General features: G+C 39.5%; 1 protein-coding gene and 2 long non-coding RNA genes across 6 annotated transcripts; 1 reads left to right on the top strand and 2 right to left on the bottom strand.

Annotated features, from left to right (window-relative positions):
* Positions 1-33: 33 nt before the first annotated feature.
* On the bottom strand, positions 34-4,631 carry mest (mesoderm specific transcript). Of its 2 annotated transcripts, none has more exons than XM_051890811.1 (12): positions 4,403-4,631; positions 3,933-4,119; positions 3,768-3,847; positions 3,512-3,589; positions 3,265-3,401; positions 3,108-3,166; positions 2,967-3,007; positions 2,813-2,883; positions 2,556-2,657; positions 2,399-2,475; positions 1,949-2,012; positions 34-378 (listed from the first exon to the last, which is right to left on the bottom strand). In XM_051890811.1, exons 1-12 carry the CDS (start codon positions 4,496-4,498, stop codon positions 261-263), a joined length of 1,110 nt encoding a protein of 369 aa, XP_051746771.1. In that variant the 5' UTR covers positions 4,499-4,631; the 3' UTR covers positions 34-260. The 2 variants fall into 2 exon arrangements, with proteins under 2 accessions (XP_051746771.1, XP_051746770.1); XM_051890810.1 differs by having other exon boundaries at positions 3,933-4,122; positions 4,403-4,630.
* A 1,439-nt stretch (positions 4,632-6,070) lies between these two features.
* Positions 6,071-16,533, top strand: LOC127511373 (uncharacterized). 3 transcript variants are annotated; one of them, XR_007930014.1, is made up of 9 exons: positions 6,071-6,210; positions 6,295-6,433; positions 6,546-6,683; positions 9,551-9,633; positions 9,730-9,884; positions 10,707-10,764; positions 11,698-11,772; positions 12,279-14,276; positions 16,258-16,533. It is a non-coding gene; the product is annotated as an uncharacterized LOC127511373 (long non-coding RNA). The 3 variants fall into 3 exon arrangements; XR_007930013.1 differs by having other exon boundaries at positions 6,295-6,683; positions 16,258-16,532; XR_007930012.1 differs by lacking the exon at positions 9,730-9,884 and having other exon boundaries at positions 6,295-6,683; positions 16,258-16,532.
* On the bottom strand, positions 11,338-16,227 carry LOC127511374 (uncharacterized). The gene is made up of 2 exons (XR_007930015.1): positions 15,614-16,227; positions 11,338-12,436 (listed from the first exon to the last, which is right to left on the bottom strand). It is a non-coding gene; the product is annotated as an uncharacterized LOC127511374 (long non-coding RNA).
* Positions 16,534-26,617: the final 10,084 nt, after the last annotated feature.

Here is a 26,617-nt window from a genome sequence, read left to right as displayed (position 1 = left end):
TGTTTTTTGTCCTACACAAAACATGACAATTCATACAAAGATTTTTTTTATTTGAATAAAAGCATTCATGCTTTAAACACAAATGTATTTACAAGTAATGGCATTTTGTATTTGACCAAACTCTTATTGACAATTGTAAAGATTATTTGGTGCAATACTGTTTCATGCATTTAGAAACATGACTGGCATACTTTGCGGTTTGTATTGGAACATTTTCTAACAACATCTTATTTGGGCCAATATTTCACTGATTACTCATTTCAGAATGAGTTTATAAAGCTAAGGTAGGCATTAAAGAAGCCTGTGGGATCCTCCAGCTGTGGATAATGACTCACATGCTCATCGAGAACAGATACTGTGGATCTCTGAACTAGTTTCCTGTAGATGAGAAATGGAAAGTGGTTATAAAACATTTCTAATGTTATAGCGCCCAATTATCTAAAGGGACAACATGATCTGTCTTTTCTGTTTGTCACAGCATAGCAGTTTTATCTTGGCATTTATGTTTAGTTCTTGCTTGAAATCACTGGTTATACCAGGGGTGTCCAAACTCAGTCCTGGAGGGCCACTGTCCTGCAGAGTTTGGCTCCAATCCCAATTAACTAAACTCTGCAGGACAGTGGCCTCCAGGACTGAGTTTGGACACCCCTGGGTTATACCAACCATTAAGAACAAACCCTCTAAATCGAGGGTTTACCTGCACTGCACATTTTGCATGTTTCCTTTGTCTGACACACTATTTCAGGTCTTGGAGTCTCGACTAATGAGCTGATGATCTGAATCAGGTGTGTTTGATTAAGGAGACATGGAAAACAGGGGAGGCTCCAGGAATGTGTTTGGGAACCCTTACTCTAAATGCAACAATAGTGTAGTGCAGTGATTCCCAACCCTATTCCTGGAGGCACACTAACAGTACACATTTTAAACTCTTCCTAATTAAACACACCTGATTCAACTCATCAGCTCGTTAGTAGAGATTCCAAGACCTGAAATGGATGGCTCAGGTAAGGGAAACATACAAAATGTGTACTGTTGGTTGTGAGACACTGGTGTGGTGGCTAAGTAATGTGCTTTAACTTCTTAAAGGATTAAGGTTCAGTTGTGAGCAAATGTATAAGTAACCTTTTGAATGTCATATTTTAAAATCATAAGATATCATGCACAAGAAGTTAAATGATGTTAAAAACAAGTGCTAAAAATCTTTTATCTTAAACTCTGTGGCTCAAAGTTTACCTCTCTGCCTTTTGTACAAGAAAGTCTTGGTTCGAATATCACAATTTCTTTACTACATTTATTTTGTCAAGTTTCTTTAAAAACAGACACTACATAGTCCAATCTCAGTGGTTCAAGAGATAAAGCTCTGTTTTATACCCAGAATCATGAGTTTCCCACATTTTTTATTTTTAAGCTTATAAAAAAAAAAGCACTATCCAAAACTAATCCAAAACACTCAATCAGCATCTCAAATTCAGTGGCTCAGGAGATAAATTGTTCTGTTTTTAATCTTGGAGTCCTGTGTTCAAATCCCACTGTTACTTCCATTAATGTCATTTCATGCAACTAACCAACCCCAAAATGCCACACTCATTGTGAAAGCCATGATGGTCCAATGGCTGAATATACATTGGTTAGGGAAAGGCTGTGATAGAGGATTGGGTTAAAATCCCACCTCAGTGTGTTGGGGTTACAACTAACCAACAGACAGACTCCATAATGGACTGTCAAAAAGATAAAAAAAAAAAAGTTTTTATCCAAATTTACAAAAAAAAGAAAGCCTTCTTGCTTTCCGGTCCACTCACCACCCTGTATTTGAACCAAGAACTCTCAGTTTGCTCTAACCACAGGACCATCACCATCTCATGTTTAAAAAGTCTAAACATATTTCTCATAATCATTATTTAGTTAGTTTAAATAGAGTTAATACATGTAAACTGACATATATACTCACTGGTAGAGCTGGATAAACTGTGGATGTGGATTAACTGGATCTAGGGGTCCATAAATCATGTGCACTACAAAGTTAGAAAGTGATTAATCAGTTATATTTACAAAGAAACATTATACAGCCGGAAGTGATTTATCAACTGATCATCTTCCAAAGCACAAAACTATGTATAAATCTTAATAGAAATAAAAACCAACACTCCCATCCTATAGTATGAGTGTTAAAATGCTTATTGCTGCATTGTCTGTATAATATATTGTAATATTACACTACTGTCACTTCAAATGCTTATTGCCTGGGGTGCAGACGGGCTAAGCAGCTTCCGCAGTGCTTTTCAATGGATTAAACTACTTAGCCTCAATAGCACTGCACACAGTGAATCACCTCAGTCTGGCAGCATGATGGCAACTCCAGAGCACTTTATACCCCTGAATGAATGGGGTGTGTACTCACATGGTGTTGAAGTCGAGGTTAGAGCCCCCACCCATCTTTCTCTGTGTTTTAGCCTCTGGTTAATGTACTGCAGGACACTGGGTGAGACACAACAAAGGTGATGGTTATCATTACAAGCAAAGCACTGCAGATGCAACACATTGAAAAGCTTGGACACCTGTCCATGACCAGATTTCCATCGTTAAAGCGAATGCCTGTCCACATGTCCCAGAACTCTGCTTCTGTTGGCTGGGTGAATGGTCCAAACACATCCCTTATTCTGTGGGGTAAATACATATAATATTTGCAATTGAATGTTAGGCTACAGCTTATCAACTAAATGATTTATGACTGTGTAAAGTACAACAAATAGTTTGAACTATGTTCTAGAAAGCATAAAGCTATACACGTTCCCATTCTAGACGCTCCACTCACCCTCTAGAGAAAAGCTGGAAGTTTATTAGGCGAGTGAGTACAGGTGAAATGAAGCCAGAGTCCTTCAGCACCTGTAGATGACAAAAAAAATCAGAAATATTCACTTCTCACTTCTCAAATGGAAACGAATGTGTCTTTATTAAGTGTCACTCACTTTCTGAAGGAATCTTGGATAATGAGTCTCAGGGAATATACCTTTAAAGGTAGAAAACAAAAAAAGATCCTTAATTTATATGTGTATATATATATATAATATATATAGTTTTCATAAAGATTGAATAAAACTTTAATGTACCTCCATTTGAGAGGCAGAGGCTGTTTATGGTGACGTGTCCGCTCCTGTTATGGTCGCTCCTGTGTGTTTAACTGCACGTGAGAACCAGCCAGATCATACTGACAGGAACATTAAACTGAATTCTGCCCAGAGAGCTTGAAGGATCCTTACGGCTCACCTGTACAGTAACTCGAGAGCTACAGTGTCTCCGTAGTCATGTGACATTAGGTTGATCCTCTGCTCTGACAGCCCCAAATGAGCTATCAGGGCCTCCACCACGCTGGCCTGCTCGAAGATGGAGTAACGGTGTGGTCGCTGGAGAGTAGTGTCATCATGAGTTGGGACGTTTGTGTGATAGAAATAAGGATTCAAGTTATGGATAATAAAAGACAGTAGTTGTAGTGACTGCATGTCTTTCATCTCACCGGTTTGTCTGAAAAACCAAAGCCCAGGAAGTCAAGGGCGATGACTCTATTAAAGCGTTGAGTGAGAGAATCCCAGATCTACAAAACGACAATTAGATTTAAGAAACATCAAGAGAAAATGCTGCAATGAACAAGTGCAAAGTAGAAGTGAAGTATCCAGACACTGTTTGTTAAATTGAGTTTATAGTTGCTTTTCTGAAATGTTGATGCGGTTTTACGCTAGAAAAATTACTTTGAAATGGCTCTGTGCTTATACCTTATACCAGTCATAGCTAGAAGTAGGAAAACCATGAAGCAGCAGGAGGACATCAGAGCTTCCCACAACACCAACTGACTCTATTGACAAACAGTATAAAATTACTATAAGACAGATATATATCTATAAGAGAGAGTCAGCTTGCAAACGAAGCCTGTGATATACCTTTATAAAAGATGTTATTCCCTCTGAATGTGAAGAAGTGTCCGGAAGCGCGCCAGGTGTTGAGCGCAGGTGAGAGCTGTGGAGGAGGGATGTGCAGATACACCGCGAGCAGAGGAATGCACAACAGACCCACGTGAAGCCACCACTCCCTGCTCGCGCGACGGGCCGATCCGCACTCGCTTTCTTTCTGCTGCAGACAGGGTACGTTTTTATTTTATTGTACTTCATTTTGTGTTGTATATTGCAGTTGTTTTTGTATTAAGATTCTTGGCCCTTATATGTATCAGAAGTAGAGGCAGATAGGTAGACACAGACGAACGAGTCAGCACACCATCATAACACTGATTTAAATGAACTGACAAAACAGTCTTTCTATGACAGTTGTACGCAGTTTAAACATTAAGCAACACAAGAACTATGCGTGATAGTCGTTTACAAGCAAAACGCACTTTATGCGTAAAGTTACTTACAGGTGAGTCGTGTGACATTCTCGATTCCTGCACTTTATCGCAGTGTGTGTCGGTTGTTTTTGCTGATGGGCTGAAATATTTGCTGTTGAGTGACATTAAGAGTCTGTCACTGAGCTGTCATCTGCAGAATTCTTACTTGCATTGCCTTAAAACGGTCTGTCGCGACTGTTAACAAGCGTCATGTTGCCAAGGATCCAAAGGTCTCAGCCTCAGGCTGAAAGTAAAGCTCGCTTGCGCCCCTTGTGGAGCGGATGGCAAACGGCACTTCAGGATCTATCGGGCAAACCGCGAGTCTTGCTCAATAAAGGCTTTAACATTTGTACACTCAGTCAAAAGTCCCTATTTATTAAATTAAATGTAGGACAAAAAACAAGTGGTTACTAGCTCCCTCTGTTGCTCAATAAGCGTATCACAGTAATAATATATGAAAAGCCAAAATCGATGTGGACAGTTCGAGAGACCACATAGATTTCAATTTGATAAAAAGTATATAAAATTATGATTTTAATCTGATTAAGAGATCAACATGGAATCTACCAGGTAATTGTCTCAGATCAGTTCTCAACCAATGGGGTAAGACAGATAATATGATGTTCGATGTTTACATGGCTAAAAAACACAAATAATAAGGGAAAAAAGATCTTACAAAACTCTTTTTGGTTGCTTGTTTATGGGGGAAGTATATGTTTATTCATGTAAAAGTATTTTAAAAACATTCTTCATAGTTAAACAATGTTTTCGTATTATGTTGGTGTTTGTAGATTCAAACAGCATATAGTAAAGCTTGGTTGGTTACTTGAAATACAGGACAGAACGATCACGATTATTAAAGCCTGTACTAAAATAACTGCTGACATCTATATTCTAGCCCAGTGAATCTCAACCTTTTTTGAGTAATGGACCCCCGTCATATTTGGAACCATCCTCAAGGACCCCAGAATAAAATTGCCTTATTTGGTATCATTAATGTCTTTGTAACTACCAAATGCAATCAAGTATAATGCTACGTTAGTTGACTTGTCCTATTTAGTCATATCGTCTGTTATATTATACATATCTTCTTCTTTTATAGGAACATGTAATATGTCAAAATATACAAAAATTCACATTCAGATATTTTATAAGGACCCCCTGGCATTATGTCAAGGACCACTAGGGACCACGACCAGAAATTTTACACAAGTTTTACAGAAATTGAGGGCACTGTATGGTAACATATCTGATAACTTTTTTTTTTTTGTCTCAGTAGATCTCTGTGAAAGCTTTGACAGGAACCTCTACAGCTGTTCAGAGGAACTAATCAACTCTCAAATTATTTACAACAGTACAATTATTTAATTTCACATCCTTTGGAAAGCATTAGCGGCAGACGCTGATGTTGCAGCTTCAAGCCAAGATGCAAGAGGCTAAAGCGGATGGATGGAGACACCACTGGATTCAGCCCGCAGGCACACAGCTGAACAATGACCCTTCTGGAGTGGCTGTGACCAGTCTTACACCTGGAACAAATTTCTCATTTTTAGGTGTAAATTATGAAGTGACTTTTTCATGTAAAGACCTCCAGGAAACTACATAGAATTCAATATTCAACATGGTTGTCATTTACCGTCTGTACTTCTGTAAGTTTTCCATCTCAGTACTTTGGTCCTTCATCTCATCCTGAGCTCTTGTTTTTGGTGGCTTTTTTCATCAAACGGAAAGACATTTTCTGAACCAATGACACTTCCGGAGTGGCTGTGACTGGTCTTACGCCTGGAACAAAAAACAGAAATGAGTTTTATTGCCTAAATTCATTACGCTTAGAACAGGTGAGATGTTCAAAATACATCTTAAATAGTTTTTTGCTCATGGGTCAGTACCTAAAACCATTTGTGGTAAACAATCTTGTCCAGATCAAACCGACGCTCTGGCTTCTGCTGCAGAAGAGAGCAGATCAAAAGGCAGCATTCTGTGCAGAAAGATGGAGAGATGTCTGATTATTACCGTAAACTTTACATCCACTCTACAGAATCCTTACTCTAAGATCTTCAGGTCAGAAAGACCACAAATGTCTGCATTATCTATACGGCCATCTCCTATAAAGCCTATGAAGTTTAGTATTAGAATTGTACTTGAAGTAATAAACAAATCACCTTCTGTCAAGGTATTCTGAAAAGCATTCTGAACAAAAGGATCCCCAGAGACCAGACCATCGCCGACTTTCCATGAAACTCGCCCTTCATCTTGTACTCGTGAGGGCAGTACATCACTGTGCCTGGAGGAAACAGAGTTTGTCCCATGTGTAAGTCTCTACCACAGCATGTCTTCTCAGCATCCATCAGTCTTGAGTTCAACTGATTCACAAGAGTTTTGAGAAATAATACACACCACAGAATCTCATGTAGGCAGGTTCTGTCAGGAGATCGCCACATCCAGAGTCAATGAGTTTGACTTCGAGGTTCTTAAAGTTTATCAGCAGGTTCTCTAATTTGATGTCGCCATGGTCATGGACAGCACGCATTAGTGGTGCCCCCCCCATACGATGAGCCACGCAAACTTCTCGTCGATGCTGCCTCCGTTGCGTTCCACAAAGTGAGACACATCCATGCAGTGCGAGAAACACTCCATGACCATGACGTAGAAGTCCTGCTGGTCCTGCAAGTCCAGCAGCTTGATAATGTCCATCACTGGACCTTTATTGGCCAAGATTGTCAGAGCGACTTCTTTGGGAAGGGGCTTGGGACGATCAGGCTGGAAGAAAGAAACACTTTATGATTTCAGATGGTTTAAATAGGGATTTAAGTACTACAGCACAACATATCGGCAGCAAATGCGGTCTATTAATTAATTTATTCATGTGATCAAATGCCAGTATAGGCTATTATTTTAAATAAAATATGACCATTATTTAAAAATATCATGTTTATTGTAACACAAAGCAAATAAATTATTTGTTTGTGACCCACGTCTTTGAAAATCTTCAGTCACACGAGTTGTTTTTCATGAGATATTTTAAGTACTTCACCTTGACAAAATGTATTTTTAAACCTAGTGATTCTATAATGTTTAGTATTTATTCAAAAGCAAAACTGAGTGAAAAACTATTACAGGAAATGGCTAATATATGCGCAAATAAATGCTACTCTGCCGCCATCTGCTGGTTATAGTGGTAGCCTAATTAATTGTCTTTTTTGTTATTAAATAAAAGTGTTTTCTATCAAATGTTGGATTTCCTACATATTGAAACGTTCGGTTTTACAAATAGAGACAATCTCAGAAGGATGAACAAATCATGTTTTTGGTCATCACATTAAAAATAACATTTGAAGTGCTGGAAAAATGTGTGTGTGTGTGTCACCGCCCATTAGCTTCGTCTTTATTGCAATCAATAAAACTGGTTTATTGGCAAATTAGGCAAATGTGAAACTGTATTAAAACTTAAATACAACATTAAAAAGTCAACCATTGATGGTTTTGTGTCGATGTACAGCGAGTACATAATGACACCGGAAATGCCCTAGCTGGCCTAACGACAACCTGGAAGTAATCGACCGTGCATATGGTACATTGAGGTAGCAGGCTGAGCTAGTTAGCTGACCTGCCTCTTAGTTCGTTTAAAATGGGTAAATGAATGTTTATTGAAAAATGGCTCGAGGACGATGAGTCCGCGCGATGTCATTCCTAAATGACAGCGATCCGCCTGTCTATTAAAGTTTTGACAAAATCACACCGGAACATTCAAGTCTGCGTGACCCAGAGATAGCAGTTATCGTGTATAGGTATGAAACAGCTTCACAAAGACCGCAGTTTCAACCGCAGTTTCATTATTTCTGTGTTACAATATTCATATTGTCATAGAAGAACGGGTTAAACACTAATGTCGTCTACGTTAGCGATCAAACAGTGAATCATCTTCTGAAAGAAACATGGCGCTTCTTTAACGATTTGATCAATTACATCGTTACGCCACTAGGTGTCGACAAGTGACTGATTAAAAATGTATTTGGCATTGAGTCATTCATTCAAGAGATGCGTTAAAAAAATGCTGTGTAATGAAATAATGAACTAATTATAAGGGAGTCATTGAATTATTTATTCAAAGCATTTAGGCCTATTTAAAATAATTTATTCAGATTCATTAAACATTTTAAATAGACAGCAGCAATTAACATTTGTCAGAACCTCTTGTAAATTACATTTTTTTGATTAGTAGTCTGTTCAAAATCATGATCTCTGTTTGAAACCAAAAAATCATGATTCTTAATTTATCCTATATATATATAAATATATATATAACTTTAAATTTAAACAAAAGTGAGGCACTCATGTTACGTAGCGGTGTGTTAAAATGTTTGGTTGAAAGTAAATGTATAGTTATGAATAATAATTTACTCAAATTTCCATCAATACATGAGCCAGAAAGAGAACAAACAGGGCAATGTTTTACACACTGCAATATGGATAAAACTGTTGCGCTTTCACGATAAAGTACCTTTCTCTTTTGAATTATCATTAAAACTGAATTTGATTATTGCGGTAATGTAGGCTATGTTTTAATTCATAAAAGCCAGAGGGAGCCCTCGCGCATAAAGTACTAGTTAGACTCATAAAAGGTACACTCATCATCTCAGGTATTTTCATAAGAAAAAAGTACCATATATTGAGAATGCAGTGCTAATCGAAAATTTATTTATTTATTTTTTTTTAAAGATTTCAACTGCATGTTTAGATAATATAACTATTAGCATTTTAGTCTCCTCTAAACAATCGCATGGTCTAAAAAAAAAATCATTAAATTAAAGAGTTTTAGAGTTATCCTCAGATTTGAAATAAAACATTGTTGGTAAATTAACATTAACATCTTAACATTAGAGGTTAAATAATCTAAATATTGAACTGGACCAACAAACAGTTTTGTTTTGTCCAGACCAGTATCCTGCAGTATATTAACCAGAGGCTGGTTATTATGATGAATAGTATATTGAAACAAAGATTATGATTGATAAAATATTACTGAAGTATAAGATACTCTGTAATATGACACTGTGCAGCTTTAGGAAATTCAATTTATGTAGTCAATTTACATTTATTAAACATTATTTAGACTAACTTTTTAAATTAACTTAGGTATACAAAATAGCATAATGTCTTTATGTCTTTGCCCTACAGAATAAGAGATGTGTTTGGACAGTTACACCCAGGGACGTGCGGACTGACATTGGCTGTAGTGATGGACATCTGCTCATGGATGGGTAAGATGACTTTTTTTTTTTTTTTTTTTTTTTTTTTTTTTTTTTTTTTTTTTTTTTTTTTTTTTTTTTTTACTCAGCTAATTAAAGTTTTTTCAGGCAAAAGCATAACCCCTGCTGGACATCGTGCTGGAGCTTAGGGGGAACCCTGTGATCTCCTGCACCTTCTCACTCACGCCACACCTTCACATCGCTGAGATCTGGCTGGGATCGAACCAGCAACCTCTGAACCCATGAGGCAGCGCTCTTAACCTGTGAGCCACAGATCTCTTGTTGAGATGTGTGAAGGAACTAATATTTCACCTGTATGTGAAATACGATAAAGCAGAACAAAGCAACATCCTGAGCTGGGGTTTGAACCCATGTCTTCAGCGCACCCTTAGCAGCAGAGAACGTGTGTTTAGCCACTTGCGCCATCATAGCTTTCACACTGAATGTTGGTGTTTGGTGTACTTTGTTGAATATAGCATCAATCTATAACAATTTAACGTAAGCAGTAGTGCAACAACATTCCAAGATGGGATTTGAACCCATGTCTCCAGCGCAGCCTCACCAGCAGAAAACACGTTTAGCCACTTGCGCCACTGTGGCTTTCACACTGATTGTTGGTGTTTGGAGCACTTTGTTGAATATAACATCAATAGATAACAATTTAATGTAAGCAGTAGTGCAACAACATGCTGATATGGGATTTGAACCCGTGACTTTAGCATAGGCTTATCAGCAAAAAACATGTGTTTAGCCACTAGCGCCACTGTGGCTTTCACACTGAGAATTGCTGTTTTGGCCTCTTTGTTTGATATAATGACAAAAATTTAACATAAACACTTGTGGGATTTGAACAGATCTCTTAGATGGAAGTACATCTCTTTATCACCTGAGCTGCTGATGTTTGTTTTTGTTTTTTAAAAACATGGATCACTAAATTTCTTGTTTTTAGCATCTTTTTTCCCCCAAGCTTTGTCAGTTTTTACAGGTTTATAAATATGAATCATTTCTAGCACATTATTTGTGTTTAATTATATTAAATAATTTCAACAGTATTTGAGCAACTGTTTTTTTGTTTTTATTTATAGGACAGTAGAGCACAGATGGGAAAGGGAGTGTGGTCAAGACATGATGGGACTAACACAGGTGAGCCTACAGCACTAATATGTAGTGATGGAAACACTGCTTCATGAAGCTTTGAAACTTTTACCAATCGTTTGCTTGAAACAGTAGTTCAGAGCACAAATCAAATTGGCATTTGCAGCAAAATCAAACTTCTGAAGCATTTCTGTTTCACCACTAGGTGGTGTTGACCTAGTGAACCCATGAACCAGCAGCTAATATAGTTTTAACTGATCTTAATTTTATAGTTAAGGTTCAGTTTTAGTGACAAATGTGTGTGTATAAATCGGGGGTAGGCAACGTCACTCCTGGAGAGCCGCAGTCCTGCAGAGTTTAGCTCAAACCCTAATCAACCACACCTGAACAAGCTAATAAGTGTCTTTGGGATTACTAAAGCTACAGGCAGGTGAGTTTTTTTTATTTTTTTTTTATCAGGGTTGGAGATAAACTCTGCAAACTCTCTAGGACTCTCTGTTGCTGGTATAAATGAAAAATAGAGAGTGATAGTTGTCTCTTAGTGGCCTGATTAGCCAAGCCCTCTTAAAAACACAAAACAAGCCCTACAAATTAATAAAACAACACAAATTATACAGACACTTCATATTTAATGGTATTTAATTTGTTCATTACATTTGCAATCGATTTGTAAAAAGTGTCATTACGTGTTTACACTGCATTCTTATAACATTTACACCATTGTGACCAGTAGGTGTCATCAGCATGTGGCGTTTCTCTTTGAAACAATCATTTTGTAAATCATTCATTTGAATTTTTTTATAAAAGGAGTTTTGAAAAGCTCCATTCCTCCCTTCAATACTTATACTATCAATACTCTGTAAAAGATGAAGTTGACACATTGTGACTTGCTTTATAATTTCTGCAGAATTGTTTGCAATCAGACCTTAATTATTTAAAACTAAGAATTATACTAATTACCCTTTTTGTGTTCTCAAACAGACAGAAAAAGACATTCTACGCCCTGAGTTAAAAGAGGTCATGGCCAATCACCCGACACATTCTAAGCTGTAAGCGGTAAGAACATCTTATTTTTGCAGTGGCTGTTTAAGCAAATGAATAACATCAGTTTAGGTGACTTACTCAAATTCAACCAGACATCACAAGAAGGTGACGTGCAAAAATAGGGCCTGTCCCAAAACAAATACTTAAGCCTGATGTATTTACTTACATCATGTATTTCCTGTATTTGGCCCAAGTGTTCAAGTGGGAGTGAAGATCGCAAGTGTGTGTAGAACTTTTGATCATTCAATAGGACACACTTACATCACAGTGGTGTAAAATTGCTAGTAAAGTATATACAGAGCTTTCTTAACATATTTTCAATGCGTTGCACTTTTAAATGTCTGTTCAGTTGTTCCTATGTAACAGACAACACATTTTAGTAGTTGTGATGCTTCTAATTAAGTATTAAAAAGAAGTTACAGACTTTCTTTTTTAAATACACCAACAAATCTAACAAATTATATGTAATATCTAAATAATTTAATTTAAAAGTTTTTCTTGACATATTGTGATTTCAGGCCAGAACATGATGAATGATGGAATACGTTTCAGATACTAGGAAACTAGGTCTATCAAATAAGAGAGAGAAACAAAATGTGCAGCACTGTGAGTCCCCAGGACTGGAGTTGAGCGCTACAAACAGTCATCACTGTAGATCCATTCCAACAGAAGTCATCTAATAAGAAAAAAAATCAAGAGGTTATTTACCAGATGTTGCATTGATTTGAAAGTGCTTCATCCCATAAATGCCGTATTCAGTGAGTAAACACAAATGTATATGCCTTATGTTTTGTAGGACAAATATTTTATCATTCATGTCATGACCTGTTTGCAGTTGATATTACTTGTCTCCATAGCCAAACATTTCTGCAATAATTGCCATTGACCGATAAAAGTATATTCTTCACAGAAATTCAAATTTCAGGTTGTTTACTGTTTAAATGCTGTCTAAAATCATCTTATTTTTTTAATGTCACATGATGGGCCTCCAAAGTAATTAGGAAATTTGCCGATCCGATCTAATAGTCTGCTATTAGAGCCACATCCTCTACCTGCAGTGGCGTTTTTTAAATGAATCAGTGTTTTGAACAAATCAGTTGAATGAATGATTCTTGAGTCACTCACTTGTTTGGTTACTGAATGAATCGCCACCTACTGGCATATAGATGTAGACACGCGGAGTGATACAAACAGTAAAAAGTCCCTACGCTGTTGGACTGAATATCAACTTCGGAACTAACTGATGTATTATATAATATATCTACTGTGAGTAGAGTAAATGTATAGATATCAGTAAAATGTGATTAAAACAATATATTTCTATCCTTAGGGGGCCAATTTAGGTACATTCCCACTGAAATGCATTCTTTACTACAAGACGTGAAAGCGGCATAGAGCTTTTACCATTTGCAGGTGTATAAATCCCAAGTCCTACTGCTGTTTTCATATTTTATTGCAGATACACTTATTGTCCACAAGGGGAGCTGACACACTGATCTGATCATGTCTGTTTAATCAATCAGTAAATAGCCACTTTTAGAAAATTTAGTCAGTAATATCAGTAAAATTTAGTCGTAATATCAGTCATTAGTTTACAGATTTAGACAGTCATTTTGATGAAAAGTAATGATTTGCCTTGATCCGCCCTATGTTTCACATACCCTATCATGCTTTATTATAAATACTGCTTAAACCTTGAACTGACACAACACGAAAGCATTGTTTAACTGTGAACAAATATGATGCATATTTTAAATAACTGAAGACAAACAAACAGCTACTTAAAACATACTAAAAAACATACAAAAAGAAGAAACTCGACCCGTATTTTACGTATTTACACTTTGAGCACGTGCCTTTGAGTAAAACACATTTCATCAGTTTTACCCCATCAGTTGAGAGCTGATCTGGTTCATTTTCTGAAACTGGTAGATCCATGTTGCTCTGCTGGTCAAGACCCTGACAAAATCATAGATTTGTCGGAAAATATATGAAATGCACGTTTCAGTCTCGCCTACTACTATACTGGCCGCCATCTCGGGTTTGTCGTTTCAATTAATAATATTGATACACTTATTGGCCACAAGAGGGAGCCGGTGATCACCTGTTTGTCACTTGCCTTTCACTTATTTATCAAAAACAGGGACGTTTGGTCGAGTATGAACATGTAAAAAAAAATAAAAAATACGCGTGACGTTTTGAAATATAGTCAGTAGTGATACAATTTTGAGTCTGTTGGCCTTGTAATACGACTCGTTTAGTAGAAACTGAAGTGCAGTTTTCCATCCGCTCCTCTAGGGTGCGTAAACGAGTTTCAAGTTCAGTTTGACAGATTCATATGCTTGACAACATGACGCTTGTTACAGTCGCCACAACACGTGCAGACCTTTTAAACTACATAAGCTGCAAATGACAGCTCAGTGACACTATTTTAATGTCACTCAACAACATATTCAAACAAATCCGACACGCGCTGCGTTAAAGTTCAGGAAGCAAAGATGTCACGCGACTCACCTGTAAGTAACTACAGATGAAGTGTTTTTCCCCTGCATTATCTTATTAACACTTTAAGTCATTATTCTGTGCTTGTAAGTCGTTATTTAAGTTTTTAAGTATTTATGTGCGGTTGCTTTCTGATATTTTATAGCAGGGCTCATATGTCAGTTTATTTAGATTCATATTGTGATGATTGAATGTGTTGCATTTATTACTCGACGCGGACTATAAAGTGAACGAACATGAACTAAAACCCACAAAACCTTCATTTTTGTTGTGGTCTTTTAACGTAAAGTCTTGTTATCTGACAATTAGTCATGTATAATGGCAGTCGCATCTTCTATGAAGATTTATCACATACTTTGTTTACATTCTGCTCTCTTGCTGAACTCACTGTCAGACCTTTAGAATAATGAATGAATCGGTTGTTTTTGTATTGCCTTCATAATCTTTGAATGAATCGCCCTCTGATATTCACATTATAAAGTAGGAATCGTGTTTTTCCTCTGCTGTTGTAGTCTTACCATAGCTAATAATCTACTGTTAACACATAGATTTGTGATCTTATTTTACTTCAATAATTGCTTATGGCAAATTAAAACCTGGTCTTAATCTTAAAAGATCCAAATAATGTAAATACTGCATTGAACCAACAAACATCTGTTTTGTTTGGTCAGCACTCAGAACTGAAGGATGGGAAGAAATGTGTTTGTTTCTATGCAGTGTTCTTATAGTTCTGTGGCCTGTAAGATATTACAGTCATTTAATTAAAAGATTATTATTGATACAGCATTCATAATATACTATGTATTATATTTCTTACACTGCACAGCTTTAGGACTTAAATTCATGTTGTCGATTACATTGAACTATTATTTAGACTAACTTTTAAATTCTGGTGTATTTAGTTATACAATGTGTAGTAATTAGGGATGCACCGATGTATCGGCCGCAGATTTTGTGCTCCATTTACAACCATCGGCATATCGGCTATAGCAGGAAAAAGGCCGATATAACAAACAGATGGTTTATTAATTAAATGCGTGAAGGCACTGAGCCGTATGTCTCTTATATAATCCTAGTGCTGCTGTCTGCGCTTTAATGTTAATCAAATAACAAAATAGCACACTAAATAACTTTTGTAACTTTCATAAATGTAGCGGACCCCATCCGAATGATGACCAAAACTTGATGTTTTGTTAAGCTTATTGCGTCCGTTTTCACTCCAAAAAAATCACCACAAGAGCTAAACAAAACACAGCACATTAAACTCTCTTTCTCCATTGCATTATCATCAACATACAGCGAATTAGACAAAACACTTGTTACAACTGACAGTTAACAAATATATACAGACCTTATGCCTTTTCTGGCGGTGCTTAATAAACTGGCAAACTTTAAATCTGCAAAATATCTCTGAAGAACTGCGTGCTCTCCATTACCCGTTTCACTCAGTAGTCTAGAACACCCGTCAAAATAAGAGTCCCGCCTCAGTAAAGGAGATCTTACACATATTTAAACTTACAAAAAGTATTAAAATGTATGCAAAAACAAATTAGAAGATTAATCATAATAAAGTAAATAAGGAAGGATAAATATGTATTTAATTTATACAGTGAAGAATATGCAGTATTATTTTACATTTGTTTACTTTATTTCTGTACCTGAAAACTGTTAAACCTACCTAAAAAGCACCGTTTATTTTATGTTATGAATGTTATGAATGATCCAATCCATGTTAATTAGAAATTATTTGATGATGCAGCAGCAATAAACCTGCTAGTATAATTTAATGCAGGTGTTTTTGAACTTTGCTGATTTAAAACATGATCAAAATACTATCTATTTTGATGACAAAATTTCAAATAAGAGATCAAGTGACAAATATCGGAATCGGAATCGACCAATAATTGTTTGTTAAAATTGGCATCGGCCCCAAAAAATCCTATCGGTGCATCCCTAGTAGTAATATTTGTGTTTATTTATGTGTTTCCCCTACAGGATAAAGGATGTGTTTGGAGCGTACAGTCAACAGAAGCAGAGCACTGGGACGTGTGGACAGACATTCACTGTAATGATTGACGTGTACAGGTAAGACTTTTAACGTGCGAATGTGTGTCATTTGGCGCTAAACATGTAGGTTATTATCAATTTCTTTTTGGAGGGTCACTCTAAAAAGCAAATGATGGTAACCTAAATAGGCGGGGAAGGGATGGCAGGCCAAAATTTTTATACAGCTAAATTTTTTTCATTGTATCAAGAAGCATAACCACTGCTGGACATCGTGTCGGGGTTCGGGGGGGGACCCGAATCATCCCCGCCCCTTCATGCACACACCATTCACTCATATCGCAGGAGATCTGGCTGGTATCGAACCAGCAACCTCTGAAACCATGAGGCAGCGCTCTTAACCTGTGAGCCACAGATCTCTTGTTGAGATGTTTGACGGAACTTATATTTCATTATTGTATGATTTTATAATAAACTAGAACAATGCGTCATTCCAACATGCTGAGTTGGGGTTTGAACCCGTGTCTCCAGCGCAACCTCACCAACAAAAACACCATGCATTTAGCCATTTGTGCCACTGTGGCTCTTCCTCTGAGTGTTGGTGTTTGGGGCACTTTGTTGAATATAGCATCAATAGATAATGATTTAATGTTAGTAGTAATGCAACAACATGCTGAGGTGGGGTTTGAACCCGTGTCTCCAGCGCAACCTCACCAACAAAAACACCATGCGTTTAGCCATTTGTGCCACTGTGGCTCTTCCTCTGAGTGTTGGTGTTTGGGGCCCTTTGTTGAATATAGCATCAATAGATAATGATTTAATGTTAGTAGTAATGCAACAACATGCTGAGGTGGGGTTTGAACCCGTGTCTCCAGCGCAACCTCACCAACAAAAACACCATGCGTTTAGCCATTTGTGCCACTGTGGCTTTTACTCTGAGTGTTGGTGTTTGGGGCCCTTTGTTGAATATAGCATCAATAGATAATGATTTAATGTTAGTAGTAATGCAACAACATGCTGAGGTGGGGTTTGAACCCGTGTCTCCAGCGCAACCTCACCAACAAAAACACCATGCATTTAGCCATTTGTGCCACTGTGGCTCTTCCTCTGAGTGTTGGTGTTTGGGGCACTTTGTTGAATATAGCATCAATAGATAACGATTTAATGTTAGTAGTAACGCAACAACATGCTGAGGTGAGGTTTGAACCCGTGTCTCCAGCGCAACCTCACCAACAAAAACACCATGCATTTAGCCATTTGTGCCACTGTGGCTCTTCCTCTGAGTGTTGGTGTTTGGGGCCCTTTGTTGAATATAGCATGAATAGATAACAATTTAATGTTAGTAGTAATGCAACAACATGCTGAGGTGGGGTTTGAACCCGTGTCTCCAGCGCAACCTCACCAACAAAAACACCATGCGTTTAGCCATTTGTGCCACTGTGGCTTTTACTCTGAGTGTTGGTGTTTGGGGCCCTTTGTTGAATATAGCATCAATAGATAATGATTTAATGTTAGTAGTAATGCAACAACATGCTGAGGTGGGGTTTGAACCCGTGTCTCCAGCGCAACCTCACCAACAAAAACACCATGCATTTAGCCATTTGTGCCACTGTGGCTCTTCCTCTGAGTGTTGGTGTTTGGGGCACTTTGTTGAATATAGCATCAATAGATAACGATTTAATGTTAGTAGTAACGCAACAACATGCTGAGGTGAGGTTTGAACCCGTGTCTCCAGCGCAACCTCACCAACAAAAACACCATGCATTTAGCCATTTGTGCCACTGTGGCTCTTCCTCTGAGTGTTGGTGTTTGGGGCCCTTTGTTGAATATAGCATGAATAGATAACAATTTAATGTTAGTAGTAATGCAACAACATGCTGAGGTGGGGTTTGAACCCGTGTCTCCAGCGCAACCTCACCAACAAAAACACCATGCGTTTAGCCATTTGCGCCACTGTGGCTTTTACTCTGAGTGTTGGTGTTTGGGGCACTTTGTTGAATATAGCATGAATAGATAATGATTTAATGTTAGTAGTAATGCAACAACATGCTGAGGTGGGGTTTGAACCCGTGTCTCCAGCGCAACCTCACCAACAAAAACACCATGCATTTAGCCATTTGTGCCACTGTGGCTCTTCCTCTGAGTGTTGGTGTTTGGGGCACTTTGTTGAATATAGCATCAATAGATAATGATTTAATGTTAGTAGTAATGCAACAACATGCTAAGGTGGGGTTTGAACCCGTGTCTCCAGCGCAACCTCACCAACAAAAACACCATGCATTTAGCCATTTGTGCCACTGTGGCTCTTCCTCTGAGTGTTGGTGTTTGGGGCACTTTGTTGAATATAGCATCAATAGATAATGATTTAATGTTAGTAGTAACGCAACAACATGCTGAGGTGGGGTTTGAACCCGTGTCTCCAGCGAAACCTCACCAACAAAAACACCATGCGTTTAGCCATTTGTGCCACTGTGGCTCTTCCTCTGAGTGTTGGTGTTTGGGGCCCTTTGTTGAATATAGCATCAATAGATAACAATTTAATGTTAGTAGTAATGCAACAACATGCTGAGGTGGGGTTTGAACCCGTGTCTCCAGCGCAACCTCACCAACAAAAACACCATGCATTTAGCCATTTGTGCCACTGTGGCTCTTCCTCTGAGTGTTGGTGTTTGGGGCCCTTTGTTGAATATAGCATCAATAGATAACAATTTAATGTTAGTAGTAATGCAACAACATGCTGAGGTGGGGTTTGAACCCGTGTCTCCAGCGCAACCTCACCAACAAAAACACCATGCATTTAGCCATTTGTGCCACTGTGGCTCTTCCTCTGAGTGTTGGTGTTTGGGGCCCTTTGTTGAATATAGCATCAATAGATAACAATTTAATGTTAGTAGTAATGCAACAACATGCTGAGGTGGGGTTTGAACCCGTGTCTCCAGCGAAACCTCACCAACAAAAACACCATGCGTTTAGCCATTTGTGCCACTGTGGCTCTTCCTCTGAGTGTTGGTGTTTGGGGCCCTTTGTTGAATATAGCATCAATAGATAACAATTTAATGTTAGTAGTAATGCAACAACATGCTGAGGTGGGGTTTGAACCCGTGTCTCCAGCGCAACCTCACCAACAAAAACACCATGCATTTAGCCATTTGTGCCACTGTGGCTCTTCCTCTGAGTGTTGGTGTTTGGGGCCCTTTGTTGAATATAGCATCAATAGATAATGATTTAATGTTAGTAGTAACGCAACAACATGCTGAGGTGGGGTTTGAACCCGTGTCTCCAGCGAAACCTCACCAACAAAAACACCATGCGTTTAGCCATTTGTGCCACTGTGGCTCTTCCTCTGAGTGTTGGTGTTTGGGGCCCTTTGTTGAATATAGCATCAATAGATAACAATTTAATGTTAGTAGTAACGCAACAACATGCTGAGGTGGGGTTTGAACCCGTGTCTCCAGCGCAACCTCACCAACAAAAACACCATGCATTTAGCCATTTGTGCCACTGTGGCTCTTCCTCTGAGTGTTGGTGTTTGGGGCCCTTTGTTGAATATAGCATGAATAGATAACAATTTAATGTTAGTAGTAATGCAACAACATGCTGAGGTGGGGTTTGAACCCGTGTCTCCAGCGCAACCTCACCAACAAAAACACCATGCGTTTAGCCATTTGTGCCACTGTGGCTCTTCCTCTGAGTGTTGGTGTTTGGGGCACTTTGTTGAATATAGCATCAATAGATAACAATTTAATGTTAGTAGTAATGCAACAACATGCTGAGGTGGGGTTTGAACCCGTGTCTCCAGCGCAACCTCACCAACAAAAACACCATGCATTTAGCCATTTGTGCCACTGTGGCTCTTCCTCTGAGTGTTGGTGTTTGGGGCCCTTTGTTGAATATAGCATGAATAGATAACAATTTAATGTTAGTAGTAATGCAACAACATGCTGAGGTGGGGTTTGAACCCGTGTCTCCAGCGCAACCTCACCAACAAAAACACCATGCGTTTAGCCATTTGTGCCACTGTGGCTTTTACTCTGAGTGTTGGTGTTTGGGGCCCTTTGTTGAATATAGCATCAATAGATAATGATTTAATGTTAGTAGTAATGCAACAACATGCTGAGGTGGGGTTTGAACCCGTGTCTCCAGCGCAACCTCACCAACAAAAACACCATGCATTTAGCCATTTGTGCCACTGTGGCTCTTCCTCTGAGTGTTGGTGTTTGGGGCACTTTGTTGAATATAGCATCAATAGATAACGATTTAATGTTAGTAGTAACGCAACAACATGCTGAGGTGAGGTTTGAACCCGTGTCTCCAGCGCAACCTCACCAACAAAAACACCATGCATTTAGCCATTTGTGCCACTGTGGCTCTTCCTCTGAGTGTTGGTGTTTGGGGCCCTTTGTTGAATATAGCATGAATAGATAACAATTTAATGTTAGTAGTAATGCAACAACATGCTGAGGTGGGGTTTGAACCCGTGTCTCCAGCGCAACCTCACCAACAAAAACACCATGCGTTTAGCCATTTGCGCCACTGTGGCTTTTACTCTGAGTGTTGGTGTTTGGGGCACTTTGTTGAATATAGCATGAATAGATAATGATTTAATGTTAGTAGTAATGCAACAACATGCTGAGGTGGGGTTTGAACCCGTGTCTCCAGCGCAACCTCACCAACAAAAACACCATGCATTTAGCCATTTGTGCCACTGTGGCTCTTCCTCTGAGTGTTGGTGTTTGGGGCACTTTGTTGAATATAGCATCAATAGATAATGATTTAATGTTAGTAGTAATGCAACAACATGCTAAGGTGGGGTTTGAACCCGTGTCTCCAGCGCAACCTCACCAACAAAAACACCATGCATTTAGCCATTTGTGCCACTGTGGCTCTTCCTCTGAGTGTTGGTGTTTGGGGCACTTTGTTGAATATAGCATCAATAGATAATGATTTAATGTTAGTAGTAACGCAACAACATGCTGAGGTGGGGTTTGAACCCGTGTCTCCAGCGAAACCTCACCAACAAAAACACCATGCGTTTAGCCATTTGTGCCACTGTGGCTCTTCCTCTGAGTGTTGGTGTTTGGGGCCCTTTGTTGAATATAGCATCAATAGATAACAATTTAATGTTAGTAGTAATGCAACAACATGCTGAGGTGGGGTTTGAACCCGTGTCTCCAGCGCAACCTCACCAACAAAAACACCATGCATTTAGCCATTTGTGCCACTGTGGCTCTTCCTCTGAGTGTTGGTGTTTGGGGCCCTTTGTTGAATATAGCATCAATAGATAACAATTTAATGTTAGTAGTAATGCAACAACATGCTGAGGTGGGGTTTGAACCCGTGTCTCCAGCGCAACCTCACCAACAAAAACACCATGCATTTAGCCATTTGTGCCACTGTGGCTCTTCCTCTGAGTGTTGGTGTTTGGGGCCCTTTGTTGAATATAGCATCAATAGATAACAATTTAATGTTAGTAGTAATGCAACAACATGCTGAGGTGGGGTTTGAACCCGTGTCTCCAGCGAAACCTCACCAACAAAAACACCATGCGTTTAGCCATTTGTGCCACTGTGGCTCTTCCTCTGAGTGTTGGTGTTTGGGGCCCTTTGTTGAATATAGCATCAATAGATAACAATTTAATGTTAGTAGTAATGCAACAACATGCTGAGGTGGGGTTTGAACCCGTGTCTCCAGCGCAACCTCACCAACAAAAACACCATGCATTTAGCCATTTGTGCCACTGTGGCTCTTCCTCTGAGTGTTGGTGTTTGGGGCCCTTTGTTGAATATAGCATCAATAGATAATGATTTAATGTTAGTAGTAACGCAACAACATGCTGAGGTGGGGTTTGAACCCGTGTCTCCAGCGAAACCTCACCAACAAAAACACCATGCGTTTAGCCATTTGTGCCACTGTGGCTCTTCCTCTGAGTGTTGGTGTTTGGGGCCCTTTGTTGAATATAGCATCAATAGATAACAATTTAATGTTAGTAGTAACGCAACAACATGCTGAGGTGGGGTTTGAACCCGTGTCTCCAGCGCAACCTCACCAACAAAAACACCATGCATTTAGCCATTTGTGCCACTGTGGCTCTTCCTCTGAGTGTTGGTGTTTGGGGCCCTTTGTTGAATATAGCATGAATAGATAACAATTTAATGTTAGTAGTAATGCAACAACATGCTGAGGTGGGGTTTGAACCCGTGTCTCCAGCGCAACCTCACCAACAAAAACACCATGCGTTTAGCCATTTGTGCCACTGTGGCTCTTCCTCTGAGTGTTGGTGTTTGGGGCACTTTGTTGAATATAGCATCAATAGATAACAATTTAATGTTAGTAGTAATGCAACAACATGCTGAGGTGGGGTTTGAACCCGTGTCTCCAGCGCAACCTCACCAACAAAAACACCATGCATTTAGCCATTTGTGCCACTGTGGCTCTTCCTCTGAGTGTTGGTGTTTGGGGCCCTTTGTTGAATATAGCATGAATAGATAACAATTTAATGTTAGTAGTAATGCAACAACATGCTGAGGTGGGGTTTGAACCCGTGTCTCCAGCGCAACCTCACCAACAAAAACACCATGCGTTTAGCCATTTGTGCCACTGTGGCTTTTACTCTGAGTGTTGGTGTTTGGGGCCCTTTGTTGAATATAGCATCAATAGATAATGATTTAATGTTAGTAGTAATGCAACAACATGCTGAGGTGGGGTTTGAACCCGTGTCTCCAGCGCAACCTCACCAACAAAAACACCATGCATTTAGCCATTTGTGCCACTGTGGCTCTTCCTCTGAGTGTTGGTGTTTGGGGCACTTTGTTGAATATAGCATCAATAGATAACGATTTAATGTTAGTAGTAACGCAACAACATGCTGAGGTGAGGTTTGAACCCGTGTCTCCAGCGCAACCTCACCAACAAAAACACCATGCATTTAGCCATTTGTGCCACTGTGGCTCTTCCTCTGAGTGTTGGTGTTTGGGGCCCTTTGTTGAATATAGCATGAATAGATAACAATTTAATGTTAGTAGTAATGCAACAACATGCTGAGGTGGGGTTTGAACCCGTGTCTCCAGCGCAACCTCACCAACAAAAACACCATGCGTTTAGCCATTTGCGCCACTGTGGCTTTTACTCTGAGTGTTGGTGTTTGGGGCACTTTGTTGAATATAGCATGAATAGATAATGATTTAATGTTAGTAGTAATGCAACAACATGCTGAGGTGGGGTTTGAACCCGTGTCTCCAGCGCAACCTCACCAACAAAAACACCATGCATTTAGCCATTTGTGCCACTGTGGCTCTTCCTCTGAGTGTTGGTGTTTGGGGCACTTTGTTGAATATAGCATCAATAGATAATGATTTAATGTTAGTAGTAATGCAACAACATGCTAAGGTGGGGTTTGAACCCGTGTCTCCAGCGCAACCTCACCAACAAAAACACCATGCATTTAGCCATTTGTGCCACTGTGGCTCTTCCTCTGAGTGTTGGTGTTTGGGGCACTTTGTTGAATATAGCATCAATAGATAATGATTTAATGTTAGTAGTAACGCAACAACATGCTGAGGTGGGGTTTGAACCCGTGTCTCCAGCGAAACCTCACCAACAAAAACACCATGCGTTTAGCCATTTGTGCCACTGTGGCTCTTCCTCTGAGTGTTGGTGTTTGGGGCCCTTTGTTGAATATAGCATCAATAGATAACAATTTAATGTTAGTAGTAATGCAACAACATGCTGAGGTGGGGTTTGAACCCGTGTCTCCAGCGCAACCTCACCAACAAAAACACCATGCATTTAGCCATTTGTGCCACTGTGGCTCTTCCTCTGAGTGTTGGTGTTTGGGGCCCTTTGTTGAATATAGCATCAATAGATAACAATTTAATGTTAGTAGTAATGCAACAACATGCTGAGGTGGGGTTTGAACCCGTGTCTCCAGCGCAACCTCACCAACAAAAACACCATGCATTTAGCCATTTGTGCCACTGTGGCTCTTCCTCTGAGTGTTGGTGTTTGGGGCCCTTTGTTGAATATAGCATCAATAGATAACAATTTAATGTTAGTAGTAATGCAACAACATGCTGAGGTGGGGTTTGAACCCGTGTCTCCAGCGAAACCTCACCAACAAAAACACCATGCGTTTAGCCATTTGTGCCACTGTGGCTCTTCCTCTGAGTGTTGGTGTTTGGGGCCCTTTGTTGAATATAGCATCAATAGATAACAATTTAATGTTAGTAGTAATGCAACAACATGCTGAGGTGGGGTTTGAACCCGTGTCTCCAGCGCAACCTCACCAACAAAAACACCATGCATTTAGCCATTTGTGCCACTGTGGCTCTTCCTCTGAGTGTTGGTGTTTGGGGCCCTTTGTTGAATATAGCATCAATAGATAATGATTTAATGTTAGTAGTAACGCAACAACATGCTGAGGTGGGGTTTGAACCCGTGTCTCCAGCGAAACCTCACCAACAAAAACACCATGCGTTTAGCCATTTGTGCCACTGTGGCTCTTCCTCTGAGTGTTGGTGTTTGGGGCCCTTTGTTGAATATAGCATCAATAGATAACAATTTAATGTTAGTAGTAACGCAACAACATGCTGAGGTGGGGTTTGAACCCGTGTCTCCAGCGCAACCTCACCAACAAAAACACCATGCATTTAGCCATTTGTGCCACTGTGGCTCTTCCTCTGAGTGTTGGTGTTTGGGGCCCTTTGTTGAATATAGCATGAATAGATAACAATTTAATGTTAGTAGTAATGCAACAACATGCTGAGGTGGGGTTTGAACCCGTGTCTCCAGCGCAACCTCACCAACAAAAACACCATGCGTTTAGCCATTTGTGCCACTGTGGCTCTTCCTCTGAGTGTTGGTGTTTGGGGCACTTTGTTGAATATAGCATCAATAGATAACAATTTAATGTTAGTAGTAATGCAACAACATGCTGAGGTGGGGTTTGAACCCGTGTCTCCAGCGCAACCTCACCAACAAAAACACCATGCATTTAGCCATTTGTGCCACTGTGGCTCTTCCTCTGAGTGTTGGTGTTTGGGGCCCTTTGTTGAATATAGCATCAATAGATAACAATTTAATGTTAGTAGTAATGCAACAACATGCTGAGGTGGGGTTTGAACCCGTGTCTCCAGCGCAACCTCACCAACAAAAACACCATGCATTTAGCCATTTGTGTCACTGTGGCTCTTCCTCTGAGTGTTGGTGTTTGGGGCCCTTTGTTGAATATAGCATCAATAGATAACAATTTAATGTTAGTAGTAATGCAACAACATGCTGAGGTGGGGTTTGAACCCGTGTCTCCAGCGCAACCTCACCAACAAAAACACCATGCATTTAGCCATTTGTGCCACTGTGGCTCTTCCTCAGAGTGTTGGTGTTTGGGGCCCTTTGTTGAATATAGCATCAATAGATAACAATTTAATGTTAGTAGTAATGCAACAACATGCTGAGGTGGGGTTTGAACCCGTGTCTCCAGCGCAACCTCACCAACAAAAACACCATGCATTTAGCCATTTGTGCCACTGTGGCTCTTCCTCTGAGTGTTGGTGTTTGGGGCCCTTTGTTGAATATAGCATCAATAGATAACAATTTAATGTTAGTAGTAATGCAACAACATGCTGAGGTGGGGTTTGAACCCGTGTCTCCAGCGCAACCTCACCAACAAAAACACCATGCATTTAGCCATTTGTGCCACTGTGGCTCTTCCTCTGAGTGTTGGTGTTTGGGGCCCTTTGTTGAATATAGCATCAATAGATAACAATTTAATGTTAGTAGTAATGCAACAACATGCTGAGGTGGGGTTTGAACCCGTGTCTCCAGCGCAACCTCACCAACAAAAACACCATGCATTTAGCCATTTGTGCCACTGTGGCTCTTCCTCTGAGTGTTGGTGTTTGGGGCCCTTTGTTGAATATAGCATCAATAGATAACAATTTAATGTTAGTAGTAATGCAACAACATGCTGAGGTGGGGTTTGAACCCGTGTCTCCAGCGCAACCTCACCAACAAAAACACCATGCATTTAGCCATTTGTGCCACTGTGGCTCTTCCTCTGAGTGTTGGTGTTTGGGGCCCTTTGTTGAATATAGCATCAATAGATAATGATTTAATGTTAGTAGTAATGCAACAACATGCTGAGGTGGGGTTTGAACCCGTGTCTCCAGCGCAACCTCACCAACAAAAACACCATGCATTTAGCCACTTGTGCCACTGTGGCTTTTACTCTGAGTGTTGGTGTTTGGGGCACTTTGTTGAATATAGCATCAATAGATAACAATTTAATGTTAGTAGTAATGCAACAACATGCTGAGGTGGGGTTTGAACCCGTGTCTCCAGCGCAGCCTCACCAACA

This window comes from Ctenopharyngodon idella, chromosome 4 (genome assembly GCF_019924925.1).
Source record: "Ctenopharyngodon idella isolate HZGC_01 chromosome 4, HZGC01, whole genome shotgun sequence".
NCBI classification, from domain to species: Eukaryota; Metazoa; Chordata; class Actinopteri; order Cypriniformes; family Xenocyprididae; genus Ctenopharyngodon; species Ctenopharyngodon idella.
The sequence above is the reverse complement of the archived record's forward strand: the minus strand, read 5'-3'. Positions and strand labels throughout refer to the sequence as shown.

What these genes read in the sequence shown, in the direction of transcription:
- mest (XM_051890810.1), bottom strand. Translation starts at nt 4,498, where the DNA reads ATGTCACTCAACAGCAAATATTTCAGCCCATCAGCAAAAACAACCGAC. An exon ending in GAATAACATCTTTTATAAAG is followed by an intron (nt 3,848 to 3,932) that starts GTATATCACAGG and finishes GTTTGTCAATAG; the next exon opens with AGTCAGTTGGTGTTGTGGGA. An exon ending in ATCCAAGATTCCTTCAGAAA is followed by an intron (nt 2,884 to 2,966) that starts GTGAGTGACACT and finishes TGTCATCTACAG; the next exon opens with GTGCTGAAGGACTCTGGCTT.